A 19537-nucleotide genomic window follows, 5' to 3' on the forward strand; every position below is an offset into this window, starting at 1 on the left:
CAAAAAATCATAAATTACTATATCATTACCACAGAATTCCACTATAATTATCAAGCTTAGTAACTAAGATGTATTTGGGTCTAAAAAAATATGATTTTTTGATCTTACTAATGTTTTACATTACCGCTTAGAATCTAGCATGAAAAGAAAGAGTTTCCTGCGGAAGTACTTTGCAGTGGGTGAGAAACTGCTAGGGGGACATTCTGAACTTTTAATTGGTTATACAAACATCATTTTGGTGAAGTAGGTGTACGTAAACAAGTATTTTTAAATATGGAAGAGTTGATTGATTCAATAAACATATTAATATCTCAGAAAATAGACAAGATAGGAGGTTTTTATCTTATATTCTAGCTTGTCAGTATTAGTAATTTGAGTATCTAATTCGTAAAAACTATAGACTTTGTATTTGGACATCACAAACATCTAATTTGAACCAATGCTGGATTCAACATATCACATGACACAAAAATCGACATTTAGGAACTTTTTTTTAATATTTCCTTTTAAATTAAAAAATTAACTAATGTATAATACTAAAATTTGAATTATAATCTACAATGATACCAAACTTATTGACATACATTCATAAAATAGTAGTTAAATATAATTTTGAATGTGAGTCTACAAATGCAATGACATGGCCTTTGATCCATGACCATAGGAAGACCCGTGTAAGTATGGTTAAGGCAGTGCTTATCATCAAAATACATTTTACACAGTCATGTACTGAATGTTATGACTATTGAATGAAAAAAAATTAAAACTTCTGCCTTCCATTCATTCTTAACAAAAATATGTCTTGGAAAGTTTCAAAGTAATGCTAAAACCTAGAAGCAGTATGTTTGAAAATTTATTGACTCTTAAATAAATCCAGGTATGATATATCTTATTCTAAGATGAATTCGATAAAGTGAATAATTAAACATTTATTGGATATATAATGTGACTATTTTTGACCATTTGTTTTGTGTTTATCACCAAAAAAGTAGTTGAAATTATTTCATAAACAATGCCTATGTAAATATATTTGGAAATATTGTGGAACAGTTCAATAAATTTAAAGAAAGTTAAATAAAAATTAAATTATTTGTAATAATATCCATTTTGAAATTCAGGGCAAGGTATGGCTGTCCTAGTTTTTTTGGTTTTGAAATCTGGTCACCCTAGTTTTGTTGTATACACACGACTTATTTATTGTTGAATAGTGGGTGTTAACTTACAGTTTTATTGCATCATCATAATTTTTTGTATTGTTCAATAGTGGATGGTAACACATGATTTTGTCTGCATTACCATGACTTATGTATTGTTGAATGGTTACTCTATTTCTTTTCTTGTACTCAGTTGTTTTGTCTGTTTTGCTGTGATACACAAATGATTGTTACAGTGGCTTGATAGATTTTCTTTTTCTGGTCAGATATAGGTTCGGCAGGGGACTGGATACATCACGTGCCTTCAGGTATGGCAACAATGCCAACACTCTCCCAAGAAGAACACCTTCCACACATGTTACACAACTATGTTGGTGGCAGATATGGTGAAAACCTCTCAGCTGCTTCAGAGCAGAACACTTCTCTTGAGCAGACGTATCAGGTGAGAGCCTAACCCTTCTGTTGTGGCTTAGTTTTTTTCTTTAACATTGCTTCCAAAATCACTTGGCCCTTAATTTAATAATATGTAGATATTTTTTTAAAATAAATTAAAATTCACCTTTTGATCTAAAGTATGATACAGTATAGTTTAAAAATTTTCTGGTTGAGAAATGCCACCGGGTTTTGTAAGGTTTGGTAGGTGAGAATTGAATTACTTGATATTCACATAGAACTAAATATTAGATTTAAGGAAGGGTTTGTTTGGATCCCACTGGTATTATGCATAATATATGTAAAAGCTTCAAACTTGATTTGCTGAAAAAGGCAAATTATTTTATTGTTCTTTTAATTATTAGCAAGACAGTGCTAAGACTAGTAAGGTGTTCCAAAAAGAACACTTATTTGTCAATAAGCACAGACAATACGTTTTTAAAAGGCACAAGAGAGTGTTTTTGCTGACAGTGGCAAATTATCTTCTAACTGTTTTAAATTTAATAATTAATTTGAAACTTCTTGTGGTGTTCTCATGGAGCCTTAAGGTCTTGAGTTTTTCTATTTTTAAGGCCTTGAGTAGTCTTAATTATGTTGCTGAGAGTCTTAAAAATCTTAAGTCAATCACAGGTCAAAATGAAATGTTAATGCCCTTAGTAGATTACCCAGTAAATTTGCATTCTTTTTTTTTCTTAAGTTTTGGCCCTTTAGTGGACATTGTGTATAGAGCTATCTTTACAGACAGAATTTGGCAGCAGTCATATTATTGCAGATAAAATCTCAATAAACACTTATAATCCAGTTACTGGTTATAATGACACTAAAAACTATACAATTGAATATGCACAAATGCAGTCATAACCTAATTATTTTTATACTTCTCATGTATCCAGTAAGTTTTAGATGAAAGAAGTTGAAAAGCCTATACTATATTTTGATAGCAGTTGGCCCTTAAACAGTCAACCCAATAGGTGTATTTTAGGTTTAAATTTTTATTTTTTTGGTTTTCACTTAAATGTTTTTGACAGAAAATATCTTCTCTTTACTCATAACTAATGTGGTTCGTAAAATTTAATTTTATTATTGTAAATGTTTTTTAAACTTACAAAAAATATAAAATTCACCTAAGAGGTTTTGAATGCCAGTTTCTTATTTACTTCTTATATTTTATCAATGCAATAATTGTTATGGTGTAAAAGCATGATTTATATTTGTCATAAGACATTAGTATTAGGCCTATTATACTTTTAAACACTACATTCTACATCCTTATATTTTCAGATGTGCAGTAATTTTTGGTAGATTGAGTTTCATTAATTTTACATAAAAATTATTCACACATTCCTGACTATACCCTGTGGATTTTGATGATGTTACTTCAGTTTGGATAAAACTGTATTTAAAAAGAACATCCATATAGCAAACATCTCATTTTTCTTTTCTTTCCTTCAATATAGCCCATGAATGCAGTGGCACCACCAGGAGGCTATCCGCCATTTCTAAATGGTATGCCAGCACCCCATGTCTTGACCACTCACCTATACTCTTCTCATGCCAATGGAGGCCTCGCAACGGGAATGGAAGTTGGAGGAGAAATGTGGCGTGCCCCTTCCAAAATGGTGTTACCCAACATGGGAGACAACCTTTCCTGTGACCATAAAATGGTCAGTATCAGGAAGAACATTCTCAGCTAACATATAAATAGATTGGTTTGGGAAAAAAAGGTATTAAAGCTGTGTAATACAATAATAAATAAAGGCATTTTTGTGTTATATTTTTTTCACTCCCTGTCTCAAACAACTTAACTGTGGAATTAGTCATTAACTTATTTTCAACACCAGAAGAATATGAAGAATAATTGATTCACTTAGATATTGCTCTTTCAGTAACTTCCAAGTTTAAGTTTGATTAAATTGCTCTTTCAGTAACTTCCAAGTTTAAGTTTGATTAAATTGCTCTTTCAGTAACTTCCAAGTTTAAGTTTGATTAAATGATTCGTACAATGTTAGTGAAAAGGTTTTAGAAACATGTTTAGATTTTATATTATGAAAGTGAAAAAACAAGTTTTGCATATAAATCAGAAAGATTTCGGCAGTCTTCCTTTTTTTTTCTATTCCCATTATGTTATAGGTATATAAATTTGCCAATTATATTTCGAATGATTGTCCTAGTAAAGTAAAAGATTTATTAGAAAACTTTAATATTAATCTTTTCTGAATGATTATTTATTTTATTTTTCTACATACTTGGTTAAAGTAGCATAATATATTTCTCAGTTGTTAACAGACATAACAATAATAATATTGCAGTTTGTACACAAGTAACTAAAAATTTAACCAAGTAAGATGACAAACCAAAATAGCTGGAGAGTTAGGAAGAGAAAACACAGAAATCAAAATTTAAAAATCAGAAACAAGGTTTAACATTTCCATTAGGGGAGGTAATTATATATGATATATTGAAAACAAAATATACATTTTTAGCCTTTATCTAATCTATGTTTCTTACATACATATATATATATATATATATATATATATATATATATAAAAATTAGCTCTTGTGCATTTTTTAAAATCTTGTATGCATTCGTGTTATTGTATGATTAGACAGATAATTACCCCCTCCTTAAAAATGAGTGGCTTGTGCAGTCTTTCCAGTACCATATTTTTCTGCTGTATATATTATATATATAATTTTGTTTTTTCCAGACATGGCATAACTGGAGTCAGCACCAAGCGTGACTGATACTCTTTTCCTCGGTTAGCACCTTTGTTATCCTGGGTCCTCCTCTATTCCTGTAGATTTTTTTTCCTCTGTACACAGTTGAAGAACTTGAAGACATTAATCATTGTTTAGCCTGATGAAGACAGATTCTTTAGGGTCGTGTGGGAGTTAACTTGCTGCTGCTGTGAAACTTCTTTGCAACTGTTATAAAATTATCTTTAAAAATATAAGAGTTGAATGGCTTTAGGTTTGGTTAAATATATTCTATTGCTTGAAATGTTGGTAAATGCACCTTCAAGATTGTAATTTCAGGTTGGATTGTACTTGATGTACCAGTAAAAGTTTCCCACCAGCATAATTGTTGCTGCTGTCAGTGTGTGTTTTAGTTTTGAGCTCTAATATAATCTTTCATGTATACATGTAAAACTATTTATATATATATAAACATATATATATATCTGTAGTACACTTAGAACAGTTGTGACTTGATCTATTATGACCAGGATATCGATTGACAGTGCTCTTCAAACCACCAAAGTATCAATAAATTCTTCCTTTTTGTAGCAAACACGTGTATGCAGGTGTTGTTTTGAGAATCATTTACCAAACTGTTTGTCAAATACTTCTTTTACAACTTTAAAACAGGTTCAGAATTGAATTTTCAGTTTATTTAAATGATAAAGTGTGATTTCTTTAACCTGGATAGTTTTAATTTAATTGGAGACATTTTCTGTTCATTTTCACTAATATTAAACAAGTATTTTTACCATATAGCTTTTTAAAGAAAATCACACAATTCAGAGCATAAAAAAATATACATTTAAATGTAATAAATCCAGCTTAATATTCAAAACTTGATTTTAAGTATACAAATGGGCGTTACTTACCTTCCCAAATTAATGGATTGTAAATCAATTATTTTCAAACATAGATCAGATTAAGTTAATCTAGTGCTTTTTTTTTGGTTTCATATTCAAACCATCTTTTTTTAATACACTTGTGTGCCTGTGCAGTGGTATGTTCCACATGGCTGCTACCAGTGATAAGTTTGCGAGTGTTGGCAAGATCAGAGGTGAAGACTTCTTTATGAATGCTCGGAAATTCGCAGTACTGTGTATGGGACCTGTAATTTATTTGGTTAAAAATAATGAAAATAGCATAAAAACTTGTTTTTTGAAATTATAAAAAAAAAAAAATTCAATTGGAATTTCCAAAAATTTGTATCAAATTTTATAATTTGTCTTTCTGGCAAGTCAGTGATACATTGAGCCTCCATGTTACTTTTGTAATAGCATTTGCTTATGAAGTAGAAACTTCTTTTAATCATTTATGTACACACTGCAATGATACTTTTTTGCATTACAAGAATAGTGTGCTATATATGGAAAGTTTAACTTTTCATTTATTATTATTTTGTCCAGAAACCTCATTTTTATTTAGTCATTAAGGAAAATGTTAGTTCTGGACTTCATGCTGAATCCGATATTTTGAAGATATAAAATAGCTGATACTTTTGCAAATTAACATAATTCTTTACTGCAGTTTTTGTTCTTGTCAACTCATATTTCTGGTAAACATACAATTTTCTTTTCGTCACATTCAGTTAAGAGATAAAACTCAGTTTTTTTTATGAGCCTGTTAACAAAGGAAGGAAATTTATATTTGGTAAGTTATTTTCATATGTTATATTCAGAAAGAAAATTTAATAGTATTGTAACTTAAAGAAATAATTTAAAAGGTTTCATTAACCCTACTTGCATTGATGGGCCAAAGTGCTCATAATAACCTTTTTACGGAGTTACGTTCAAAACGTAAATTTCATTATCAATATATGTTAATAAACTTAAGATTAAATTGTAGTTTATAATTCAAATTTTAATTTCAAAAGGAAATACTTAATTCCCCAATCTTTATTTTTCTGTGTTGTGTGACATTTTTTCACTGCAAGTGGCCAATTATATATTTTATTTTTTACTCCTAAACGATCTCTGTGTGTTTGGCATAAATTACACATATTTATCACCAAAAATTGAAGCAACACTCAGTGTCAAGTTTCACACTAAAGTAGGATAGTATCAAACACATTCATGTTGAAAAAGAGTAAAAAAATTATGTGGAAATAAAATCTACAGCAGTGATGCTTTTTTAAACGTTTTTTAAATGAACAAAATGAGTAACTTCAATCTTTTATCTATGGAAAAATGTAACAAGCAGTTTCTAAGTGCCATAGATATAGAGCATCTTGCAGGTTAAAAGCAATCTGAGTATTAGAACATCCTGAAGACAAATGTTTCTCCTACTGTATCTATGGTAGAAGACTGTTAAAATTCCGAGGTAACTGCACAAGATAACCATTAAACACTTGAACTATATTATTTTACAGGTGTCTCTTGCATGAATACAAAGAACTATAAATTTTCTACAGGACGAGTCTATTAATTCTTTTGTAGTATCATGGATAAAGCTTCTTTTCAGTTATTTTTGGGAATAACTAAGAAAAAACTGAAACAAATGTTATAGTAAAACTCTCTGCATTTGAAATTGGTGTAAAACTGGAAGAACATTTTATTCACAGTAGAAGAATATTCAGAAAATAGTGAATGGTAACTAACATATAGAGTACTGAGACAGTACAGACGTAGTAGGATATCTAGAGAAAGTCTTCTGTTGTGATGGATATAATAGAATATGTCTCGAGGAAGATTCTGTTATTGAAAAAGTGCCTTGAGGAAATCTATCATGATTGATATACCAGATTGCAGATGTGAGTTTTTTTCCACAAATTTTGTTTTGTGTGGAATGATATTCTTGAGTACAATAGCTATTCTAACATTACCATAGTGCAGTTCATGTTAAACACATGCATTATACCTATAAATATGTTTTTTCTGTTGATGTTTGAGATTATGTGTATTGTAAGTAGGTTCAGCTCAGGTAATATATATATATTAATGAGGTGGGAATCTCCATTCAGAGACACTATTTCTCTATGTGTAATTACAAAGATTGACTTATAAGGGCTTTGAACATTTTTGGAAATAGATCTCTGTAGACGAGCCAATCAGATCACAACTGGGAGTGCATTATGGCAATCAATCAGATGATTCTGTCAACAGATAGATTTTCACCACTGGTTGCCAGAATGTCAGGAGAGTTTGTTATGTGATGGGCTTCCCAGTCTGAAGTCATTGTTGTTCTTTCAAATATATATACCTGGCCCACTGGTGCAAAGTTATCTGATAAATGCTTGATTGGCAATATAAATATTAACAATTGAGTCCTGCACCAGTCAAGGTTGTTGAGAGGAAAAATGCAGGAAATAGATGTGTCAGTGAAGAACAAATAGAATTGTTCCTGGCTTGAGAAAAAAGGTGTTATTGATACTAACAAAATATTGCCTAAATTTCAATGGAAGAGCAGTTCCACTGAGAGTAGTCTGGGTGACTTTATTAGAAAGGTATGTATATCTACAAAAATAAAATGTTTCCTTGTAGGCTCTAGATCTAATGCAAGTCTAGGTGCAATATTGCATATTGTATTTCTAGTATTGGTGATGCATCATGCTTTAAATTTACTATAAATCTCTAAGCTTAGAGACCTATCAGATGCATCTAATTTTCGTAAGTCAATGTCAATGACTTGGGCCTAATGAGTCTATGTATCACCATGTCAATCAAGATTTTTAATAACATTAATTTTTGCCAGGAAGACCTAACCTAATTGACTGATATGGTAGGATGTATATAGGAAGAGTTTCCTACATTGATGGATATAATGGAATGTCTTGAAGAAGTCTCCTACTGTGGTTGATATATTTGAATGTCTTGATGGATCCTCTGGTATTGTAATTGATTTAGTAGAGCATCTAGATGAAGTTTTGTATTTGATTTATTTAGTAGAATATCTGCAGAGAAAATCTCCTGTGAGTAATGTAGTAAATTGGATATGTGCAAGAGAAGTAATTAGGATGACTGAAATGTCAGTAGTGACTGGACCTTTATTTGAAATAAGAGTCATAAAACTTGATGATGGGATATCATTTTTAGGCTATATGAAAATTTATAAATAATTCTTTTTATTATTACTAAGATTCAAACAAGTGATTGCCATCATTAATGCATTATAAAGTTGTAGATCAATTATGAAATTCAACTCAAAATAAAACCACACATTCAAATATACTAATGTATATATATATAGAGAGAGAGAGAGAGAGAGAAAAATTAATCATGACATTTCTGAGCCTTAATTAACTTAAATTAAAATACATCCCAGAAACTGTTTATACATGGTGATCAAATGAAAAAAAAGCAACAAAAACGTTTCGTGATTCTGCTTCATGATGAACTTGTGCTGTCTACAATATTACCTCTCGCTCACAGATTTGTGGACTTGGGTGCCATAGATTATTAAAACCCCTATTTTTCCAGTAGCACACAAAATATGCAGTATCATTCAGTCAATCTTAACATTTGAATAAATTTTTTTGACAAAGAAGGATGATCCAACAAATCCAAGAGTCCCTGAAATTAAGAATCTTGTTATGTATTACTTGAAACAGATTTTAAAATTTATGATGAAACAAACCTATACGAAACCCTTCAAGTTCACATCAAATGTTTTACAACTTGCTCTTCTACAATACCTATAAAGAACTATATGTAACATCTTTTTTTCTTAAGTTATTTCATTTCACTGCTCTGTGATTGCATTTTGCAAATTTGGGAATTCATCTGTTGTTTGAAATTGAAAGAAAAAATAAATAAATTTATCATACTTAACTTTGGATCACATTTAACCATCTATTCAATTGGATTATGTTATTGCACAAGTAAAGCAGGATGTTAGAATAGAAAAGTAAGCTTCAAATAAGTATTAACAGAAAAATTAACTTATTTTTACAGAGAGCTGATGAGACTCATCCATGACAATAGAAAGTCTGAAAATCACAACTCTAGGCAAGAAATGGCACTGCTCAAGATTCTTAAAACACAAATTTGAAATTATGATAATTATATATATATATATATAGAGTTTACAAGTCAAGCATCTGCAATTCCATAACTAATAAATTTTTAGTAACTCTCAGTTATCAACAAATTTATGGTTTTGCATAGTACGATCACATTCCAATGCAACATCCAAGAAATCTCAGTGATGGTTACAGTATACATTACTTCAAAGTTGCCATTGAATGTAATGTTTCAAATAGCTTGTTGAACTGCCCTCACCCAAAAAAAAGGGGGAGGTTCTGGAGTTAAAGGAAGAAATCTATCTTGGCAGTTCAACAGTAATTTAAACTACTTACCTACACACTTTTCAGAAGTTCATTGAACTATCGTGGGTGTTGGAATTAAAACTAGTATTAATATCTAATCATAAACAGTAAGCTATGGTGTGTGTATGTGGACAAAATGAAAGTATACTGAAATACGGCAATTCTCCTACATATACAATTCATTTGTCAGTAGACAAATGAATGTTTAATAGATGCACCTACTCGGGAAACAACTATGTATCTTAAAGGCTGAAGAAGTTCAGAGGAGCTGCTGTAATAGGTACATCATAAAATAATTGATCTGTCACAAGGAGCTTAAGTAGATCATTAGAAGAGAAAAAAAAAACTTGTACCTAACAGACAAATGTAATTAATGACCAGTTATTGAGAAACATTAGCAGAAAAATATGAAAAGAGAAATGAATTAAAAGCTTTGTTTCCTTCTACTGAAACTTTCATCTACAAAAGTAAGCTTTTGAAACATAAATTCATTATATAATGAACACACTCCAGCAGTATCAGGCAGAGATAGCATAGAGAGTTTTAATAACAAATGTAGTAAACGCTTGGTAAAAATAAAATGGTGGATGTGCAACAAATAACAATTACACAAGTAAGCTACTCCTCTCAAACTCTGATTACTTTATGGTTATTGATTTTTGAAGATATGGAATACCAAAAATGTCAGAAAAATAAGCTAAGCAATATACAACAAGGAAAAAATCAACTATTAGCGAACCACTTATAAAGACTGCACAATAATGTTGAATATATTCTACATAAGTTAAGTCTTAAGAAGCACTGTATATGAACAGGTTTTCCAGTCAACTTGGTAAACATCCTTAACACTAAATTATTTGTTAAATATAACTGGTTGCTGATTCAACTTACACTTGCATACTTTACACATCACTGGAGATATTTTGATGGACACAGAGAAATACTTTAACATTCTCATATATGCTACAAATCACCTGCAAACCTAACAAGGACCATGATTTAAGCTGGAGCAACAAAACTGTCCCTGAAAGTTTCCTTTTGTAAGTTCTCAATGACATTGGTGAGAAGTCTCATCAAAGAAACTGTAATGGATACGGAAGACAAGTTTTTTTAAAAAAAAAAAGCACGTCCTGGACTAGGACAATAGCCACTGGATCAGCAGCGAAGTCAGTCTTTGTGGAATAACTTATGGTATCACGAAATTCCAGATTTGACACAGATCACAATAAACTTGAAGTTTGTAGAGGCATTTAGATTCAATAATCCTACAGATAAACTTGCTTTTTAAATTCTCACATGCATGTAGAGATTTCCAGATTAGGAAAATACATTGGATTCAGTAGATCAACTTCTGCTCTAAACAGTAATATTCTACCAGCAATCTAAATTTTTAGACACTAAAATGAAAAGAAAAAGTACCAGTAATGACACAAGTTCAAGAGCTGGGATGAGAGAAAGTGTTTTAAAACATTGCATCAAAAAAAGTGGTCCACTGAAGTTAAAATGTTAAATGGCAACTCTATATGTATATTACTGATGCAAAAACACTACTACATCACTCACATGTGGCCTAGGAGGGTTGGAATGAAGAATCCTATTAAGCTTCATTCCCCACTCTGCAAAATTAGAGATAAGACTCAGTATAATACTGATAATTCTCTTTCAAGCATCAGTCTTTAAAATAACCCCATAAAAACCATAATAAGAAGCAAAGATATGCATCAAGCAGACAAATAAAAAAAAGATGCCCCCCCCCAAAAAAAAACTAATGACTAGCATAAGATGCTATTTCATAGTTTAAATGAAGTGATGCCAGCTACTGGCATTTCAGTAAACCAACAAAGACTGAAAGAGGTTGAAAGTTGCACAAAAAAATACCTGTAATTACAACCTAGCTACAGCACACATACAGATTATCACTCACTTCTCTACGAAGTCAATTAGCTACCAGTGCAGTATTGTCCAGTAATAATTAAGAATATGCTTGAAATATGTCATATCTACATAGGAAAGTAACCTAACTTTATTCCTTTAAAGTTTATCTTTCCTATTATCATCTTATAACTCATGGGTGATTGACTGACGTGTGGGAATGTACTTCTGACTTGATACAAACAGATTTTAGGTTATTACAAACAAATAAATATGGCCAAAGAGATTTGCTTTTAGAAGCTAAATCCAACAAGAAACTTACCACAAAGAACCCCAAGAGTTAAGCTAAAGAGAGCCATATATCCAAAATAAAATGCTGTTTGAAACAAGCCAAACATTCTGAAAAGAAAGAAAAACAATATTTTCATAATACATAATTATCAATAGTGGAAAATAATTTAGAATTTTATTCTAGTATGAACAGGTGATAGTCATATATCCAAAACTGAAGGCTCTTTGGAATCAGCCAAGCATTCTGAAGAAGAAAAAAAGTTTCATGATTTTTTTTTCTTCTATATTAAATATTTTATAGCTGAAATCTCAATATACATAATTTATGTTTTAAAATACTATTTTCTAAAAATGCATATACTAGTTTCTCATCATTACAATTTCCATGTATGTTTTTGCTAGCAAAAACCATACATAAACAAAACTTTATGAACTAACTAACAAAAAGTATGTCAATATTATATTTTCAATAACTTGAATTCCTTAATTAGCTAATAAAATCATTTAGTGATAGGGTTTTAGAATATCATAAATACAGATGAAACATAAAAAAATTCAAACACTAGAAAGATTCGGGTTTTAATAACTTACCAATTTGTTTGCATATTTCAATTAAAATCACTGCCTCCTACAAATCCACTTATATATTATGATCTTTAATAGGTTTACAAGTTTTTTCTTTCACAAAGTTAACTGAGCACATATCATCAATCAAGTAGTACATCATTCTTTTTGTAATATTTGTAGATGAGAATGCAGTGATAGATAGTTGTCTTAATTTATTAGTTTTCATTGATCCAAATCCAAACATGTCATGGGTTTGGTTAAAACAACAGGTGATGCCATGCTCTCTAATGAAGAAATCTTCTTACCATTTTTTCATTTTCATCTATAAGTTACCATTTTTTATAGCACAGAAAAATTAAGTTGGACTTTTTATGAACTGCACAACTAATAAAAACAAATATTGTTTTTACATAATAAATATATTTGTTTTTATTGAATAATTTGAATACAAGTTGGCAAATAATAAATAATATTTTATATTTATAGATATACAACCTATAAAAATTATTTCTAAGAAGGTTTCCTCATACTACAGATTAGCTTATATTAACCCTAGAACTTTCAATGAGTTCCTTTGCTAGTGGGTCCCTAATTTTGTTGGTTTACATGTACCCTGATAACATACAACTCACAAATTAATCTCACAATTGTTTCTGGGTCCTCCATATCATTTAAATAGAAAATGAAGTGATTTCACCCAAATTTTATTTCTCAGTTCTTTATAATACATGTGTTGTATTAAGTAAAAAAAAAATTATTGAATAAAGTGTAATATTCAGAACCCACTTGTGGTGAATGGTATACAAAAAAAGTTGGAAAGTTGAGGGTTAACAGATCCTCTATAGCTGTTGTTCTCAACCTTTTTTGTGGCTCTGAGCCCATTTCTAAACATTAATAACCAGTTGCAAGCCAGTAAATAGCTTTAGTGCAAAAAATATCTGGCTCACAATCAATGGGTTGAGGAATGCTGATCTAGAGGTAGAACAGACAGATTTTAATGTTTGACACATTGTGGTTATTAAGGACTTTAAAAAATCAGAGATCCACAGACTTTATTGTTATTGCATAAAGTAATTAGGAAATTAGCTGAGAGCATAAATTTATTTCTTTTGCAGAAGCACATAAGGATGAAAGCATAATGTTTCATGTTTGTCATAGAAATACTGGTGTAAGAAATTCTGACCATATGAAAACAAGTGTAACTAACACTTTTCATATAAATTGACTTCTCAAAAACTGCGTATAATGTATAAGCATATGTAAAGATATTACACTTGTTATTTATTTTGTAACTGGTGTAGTTCTCACGATGGCTTAGTTTGTTGCTGGAAAAAGTTTGTAAAAAACAACAACAAATAATACTAAGCAAGTAAAATGTATGCTGAACTTGTACTGCCGAGTTTTAGAAATCATAATATAGAATGAAGATAATAAATATCAATAAAGATTTAAAAAACTATAAATATTTATTTATTTTTCAGCTCTTGCATCTGCATTGTTATGATAAAAAAAGTTGTACATGGAAACAGAACATTATACAAATTTATCATTATGTTAATTACCATTATAAAAGAATAAAAGCAATTAAGACATACTTTGTTTTGAAAAAAAAATAGTAAAAGGAATAGATGTAGACGTAACCAGCAGTAGATCCTCCAGCTAGAAAACTAGTCCACTGCCTGAAAGATAAGGAGAACAACTGAGTAGTCATGATAAGATATATGTATCTTTTTCTATTGTTTAAAGTTTTTATTTCTATACTTTCATCCTTTTGATTCTGGTGCGGATGCTAAAAGTTAACAAATAAAGTAAAGAAACTTATACAAAGAAACTAACCAAATATACGGTAAAGTTATTAAAATAACTCTTAGAACTAACGGATCTCATTTAAATACATTTTAACAAGAATTGTATTATCTATGGCAATTCAGTAATAATGGTTAAATATAAAACATTTACCCTCTATATTAAGTCAGATCTTGGATTGTAACAGTATGGTTACCTGCATGCACCCCAAGAATCAGGTCTTACTTTGTAACCACATGGTGATGTGCATGTGTCTCAGAATCAGATTTTAGCCATATGGTGACTTGCATGCATTTGAAGAATCAGATCTTAGTTTCTAACCATATGGTGGCCTGCATGCACCTCAGATACAGTTCTTGGTTTGTAACCATAAGGTGATGTGCATATACCTCAGGAGTCAGACCTTGGTTTGTAACCAGATAGTGATCTACATGTATCTCAGAGTCAAATCTTAGTTTGTAACCACATGGTGAACTTGCATGCACCCCAAGAGTCAGATCTTAATTTCTAACTATATGCTGACTTGCATGTACCCCATGAATCACATCTTAGCTTGTAACCATATGGTGACATGCATGTATCTCAAAGTCAAATTTTAGTTTGTAACCATAGGGTGACTTGCATGCACATCAGAGACAGTTGTTGGTTTGTAACCATATGGTGACTTATATGTATCTCAGAGTCAGATCTTAGTTTGTAACCATATGGTGACATGCATGTATCTCAAAGTCAGATTTTAGTTTGTAACCATAGGGTGACTTGCATGCACATCAGAGACAGTTGTTGGTTTGTAACCATATGGTGACTTATATGTATCACAGAGTCAGATCTTAGAAGTAACATAAAATCCATTGTCATCACTGTACAGCTTTTGGTTAAAAAACATGTGTTTTTATAAACTGCTATGCCATTTTGGACAGCTTAATTTCATTTTTAATGCTTACCAATGTATTAAATGTCCAGTAAAAATCTGAAAGTTTAACTATGTATAATCTTGTGCTGGTCACTCTATATAAAGAATCACCACAATAAATACTTTGAAATATATAAAACAGGCAATACATGCTTGTTTTTCCTAATGTTTAACTATTTTCATCCAATAATCTTTTTATCTCAGCATAAGAGTGATAAACATTGGATGACTTCTTACATCAGTTGGATTTTTTAATAAATCATACGTTCATATTTTTCATGTTCTCTAGTGTTATGTGTGTGTGTGTGTGTGTGTGTATTTTTTAACTGTGAATGGATGATGTTTAAGAACAAAGAGTGTGACAAGCTCACACTTAAACTTATTTGGCCAAGGAAAAAATTAATTGTAGATATAAACAGTAAAATTAAAAATTCTATCAGTGTCAGTAATTTAAACATTACATACATAGTAATTATTTCAAGGCATTTGGGGTAGGAACAGTACAACTTCTTTAATTAATTTATTAATTCATTTAGCAATAAGTTAAGTGTACATGTAAATAATATAGTGAGTCGCACAAAATATCTGTTAGCAACTTGATATTCTGGCAGCAAGTTAATAGTATTCTGGTAAATCACATTGATACAGTACAAAAAGTTATTTACAAAATAATTTTAACCATTTATCATTTGAAAAAAAAAATTATGGTGCAGAAAAAAACCAACAATAATGAAAGAGTTTGAGTTATACTTACCATCTGTAATCCTCTGCATTCAACAAAAAGTAAACACACACGATTGTGACACATATCGTGACAATCGACAAGATCAAAAACACTAGCAGCATAAATCCAAACACATAGTAAATCTTGTAGGCCCAAAAAGAGGTGAAGATGAAATACCTAGATTCAAAAGTTTTCAGTTTTATTTAGCTTCCCATTCCAGAAAAAAAGAAACATAATTTATTCATCAAAAACATTCAAGGTAAAAAATAAAATATATTGGGAACTACAATTGTATTCTGGTATATAAAAAAAAACTGTCATTGTCGTGATGCTTTGACCATGTTATTGATATTGGGTTCGCTATAAATTTTAGTTAGAGAAAGACTTTGAACTGAGCATCTTTGGACAAAATTAACATTCTTTTTAATTTATTCACAAAATAACTGAATAAAAAAACAAATGAATGTGATGTGTATGAATACTAATTCAACTAATATTTATTATATTATTCACACAATTTAGACAATTCACATTAAAAGTTTATCTTCAATTTTGTATTGGTTCACACTTTTTTTTTAATTTGAATAAAGATAAAATAATGTATAAAAATGAAGTAAATAGTCATACTGATAAGTTATTCTATGTTTATCTAATACTATCTTCAACTTTCAAAATATTCATTGTGTATCACAACACATAAAGTGATCGTTATCCACATCACTTAAAGTTAACATTTTCTAAAATCAAAAACGTATTTCCAATATAATACATACTTCCACTCACACTACAGCTATTACTCAACTGCTCGGGTTTCTTTTCCTTTGCCCATCTAAGCATTGGTCTGGTTTTTTTCTCGCTTGCTCCCATCTTTTATTTCCCACTTAATTGCCCTTGGCGATATTTGTCTTGTGACACTCTCCACCTATGTCAATGCACCATCTTTCTTGGTACTGTATATAAGCACCTCTTTCAGATAATATTGTCACTTTTTCGAGACTGACCCAATCTGCAGTCTCTAAAACCTGGAGAGAAAGGGCAGGAGAGTGTGATAGGAAGTAAGTATTATTGGAAATACATTTTCGATTTAAGAAAATGTTAACTTCCAAAACATACTTACTCCTTTCACACTACAGTAACAATCCCACATTGATAAGGTGGAGGTGCCAGTGAGGGCATTATCCATACAAAATGCGTCTGCATAGATCATGGGCGTGCCAATAGAAGGCCCCAACCAGGTAGCCAAGGTACCATTGCTCAGGGATTAAAATTGCAGGGCCATGGCCCCTAAATCCCATATTAGTGGATAGAGCATTTGGACTGCAATATACATATTTGTGAATGGATCACACCTGTAGCTATATAGTGATGCATTCCGAGGCACAAGAATCACAATGAGAAGATAAGCAAGACTGAAGTGGACAAACCCTCTCCTCAACCTGAAGAAGTCCAAAAGGCAACACCCCAAACTTGGAATGATGGGATCCTGTATGGTATATTCAACCTGAGGAAACAGAGTTCATCCCATCTGGAATTATGAACACTCATTCTCACTCCCCAACCATGTGGGCAAGATAATTTCCAATTGCCCCCGGAATAATGGAGAGAACATGGAACAAAGTGTGCTCAACCATGGACCCAAGATGGGACCACTCTGCATTTAGAATTACAAGGAGACATTGAATTCTCTTCCATGAACAATATACTGAACCAATATTGATAAAAAAAAAAAAAGAAGCACCATGCTCAACCCAACCGGATAGCTGAGTGTCAAATCTAAATTGGTATTACAAGTAAGCTCTCAAGTAGGCTGGTGCCGCTCCTTTTGACATCTAGGAAAAAAAACAATCCAGGGTCCTGGGTAGGAGAGCCCCCAACTTTGCTCTCTTCCCTAAGAGTGGAGGAAAGTCACTCAAACACTCTGGAAGAATAATCTCTGTCCACCACTCCAATGACTGCAAACTGGGAGTAGTGAGGACTAGCTCCATTAGTAGAATATGGTGAAGGAGGGGGGTAATGCACATTGGGAAGCCTTGAAGAACAATGCTCTAGAAACAGTGCAATAGGTGAACCAAGTTCCCTAAATTTTTAAAAACAAACCAACCCCAATTTATGCAATTCACTGATCAGTAGGGATGGCAGGATCCCATTATGCTTTACTCATGATAGTCCATGAGTGGCAGTCCAACATAGAATAGAAATACCACACGGTCTGCCTTTAAGTGGTCTTATGGACACCCCATTTCTACTGAGCCTGGTGCAACCTAGATAAAGTATGTTGTATCAGTGGTTGCTAGTGCAGATTTGATTTGATAAAAGCGCATCTGACTGGGTAACACTCACCACATAGTGGAATCCTGTGGAAAATAAAGAGGCAAAATTAGTAATAAATACACACCTCTCTGTAAAATCTAGCAGATGTAGTTAATATAGCTACAGGGTGTAGCTGAAAACCCTCAGAAGAATATACTGCCAGATCATGCAAATAATGTGAGATTAAAGTACTGGGGGAGGTCCACACATCAGCCTGTAAATTGTCCTCCAGCAGGCAATTCAATCAGGCTGCTAAGAGAAATGTGATGAATCTGAAGAGATGTGACTCACAGATGTCTCCTCACCTCCAAAGAAAGTCCAGAATAAGCAATATGGATACATTTTTGGACCCACCCTGTAAAGGTAACCAGAGGTAGATCCTGTGAAAATGAAGGGACACAATGAATAAAAAGACATTGTCTAGCACCTCTAAAAGCTTTAGTGCAGGCAACCTAACACATCAAGGCCCTCACTGGACATAAGAAATGATGGAGTAAAAAGGATTTTTCCCTTACTTGGCTGTCAGTGTCTTAGGTAAGAAGGACCTGTCTGGGTATAAAAGAACATAGGTAGAATGATAAAGTGTCCTGAGCAAGTGCAGCGCAAACACATCTGACCAGCAACGTCCACAGGCCAGCAGCAACAAAAAATTATAAGGGAAAGTTGATACATGGTACATGAGGTTACGGGCTCAAAAGGATGTCAAGAAAGAGCATGTAACACCATCTTTATATCCCAGTTAGGTAACTGAAACAATCATTTGGGATGATGGACCCGAAACTACTTGAAGAGGCTGGAGAGCACTGGGGACTCAAAAAATTTCAGGTGTCTTTAAGTATCTAAAGATAGCCGAGTGTGGAAGATACCAAACCCTTGTCAAAAAGCCAGATCAAACACCAAGCTATGGTTGGTATATCTGGACAAAGTAGGTTCAACCTCCTTGCAATAAACAATTGTCAATATGTGTGCCATTTCCATTCATAAATGTCCATCATGGGATGATGCTGAGACTGAGACAGGAACATGGCAACCTTAGAAGTTAAATCCTGATGCCATATGAAAGACTGCAAAACATCCATGCATGAAGCTGGGAATCCGCGATGGATGGGTGTAAGATGTCAGATCATGGCTGCCTTAACAGAGACAGCCAAAGAGGAAGTGGAAGAGGTTGTCACTTCTGTAGGTATCACAAAAGCAGAAACTAGGGTTGAGCTGGCCAATCCAGTGCTACCAGCAGAACGTGACAAAGGGTTGAATGAATCATTGCTAGGACTTTGGGTAATAGACTAATCAGTGGGTATGTATATACATGCAATCCAGTCCAATCCTGACTGAATGTATCTATTGCCAATGCCTGAAGGTGAGGTACCAGAGACCAAAATACTGGTAGTTGAGTGTTTGAAAGAGTGACAAACATATTGATTATCAGTGTCCCCCCCCCCCCCACTGAAGCAACCATTCAG

General features: G+C 32.1%; 2 protein-coding genes across 6 annotated transcripts in view; one reads left to right on the forward strand and one right to left on the reverse strand.

Annotated features, from left to right (window-relative positions):
- LOC106464123 (ankyrin repeat domain-containing protein 17-like) overlaps positions 1-4889 on the forward strand; it is an 85634-nt gene extending 80745 nt beyond the window's left edge. For 2 of the 5 annotated variants that reach the window (XM_013924258.2, XM_022391971.1), the window contains exons 29-31: positions 1421-1596; positions 3044-3250; positions 4298-4889. In XM_013924258.2, the coding sequence (XP_013779712.1) occupies positions 1421-1596; positions 3044-3250; positions 4298-4330 (416 nt within the window). In that variant the 3' untranslated portion in view covers positions 4331-4889. Of the gene's footprint in view, positions 1-1420; positions 1597-3043; positions 3311-4295 lie in introns of all 5 variants that reach the window. The other 3 variants (XM_022391964.1, XM_022391969.1, XM_022391975.1) reach the window with 3 other exon arrangements.
- A 3478-nt stretch (positions 4890-8367) lies between these two features.
- Positions 8368-19537, reverse strand: part of LOC106464073 (transmembrane 9 superfamily member 3-like) — a 46921-nt gene continuing 35751 nt past the window's right edge. The window contains exons 11-14 of the mRNA XM_013924187.2: positions 15795-15941; positions 13917-14000; positions 11786-11862; positions 8368-8836 (exon numbers count right to left, since the gene is read on the reverse strand). Of these exons, the coding sequence (XP_013779641.1) occupies positions 8769-8836; positions 11786-11862; positions 13917-14000; positions 15795-15941 (376 nt within the window). The 3' untranslated portion in view covers positions 8368-8768. The remainder of the gene's footprint in view (positions 8837-11785; positions 11863-13916; positions 14001-15794; positions 15942-19537) is intronic.

The sequence above is a fragment of the Limulus polyphemus genome, unplaced genomic scaffold, assembly GCF_000517525.1.
Source record: "Limulus polyphemus unplaced genomic scaffold, Limulus_polyphemus-2.1.2 Scaffold57, whole genome shotgun sequence".
Taxonomy (NCBI): domain Eukaryota; kingdom Metazoa; phylum Arthropoda; class Merostomata; order Xiphosura; family Limulidae; genus Limulus; species Limulus polyphemus.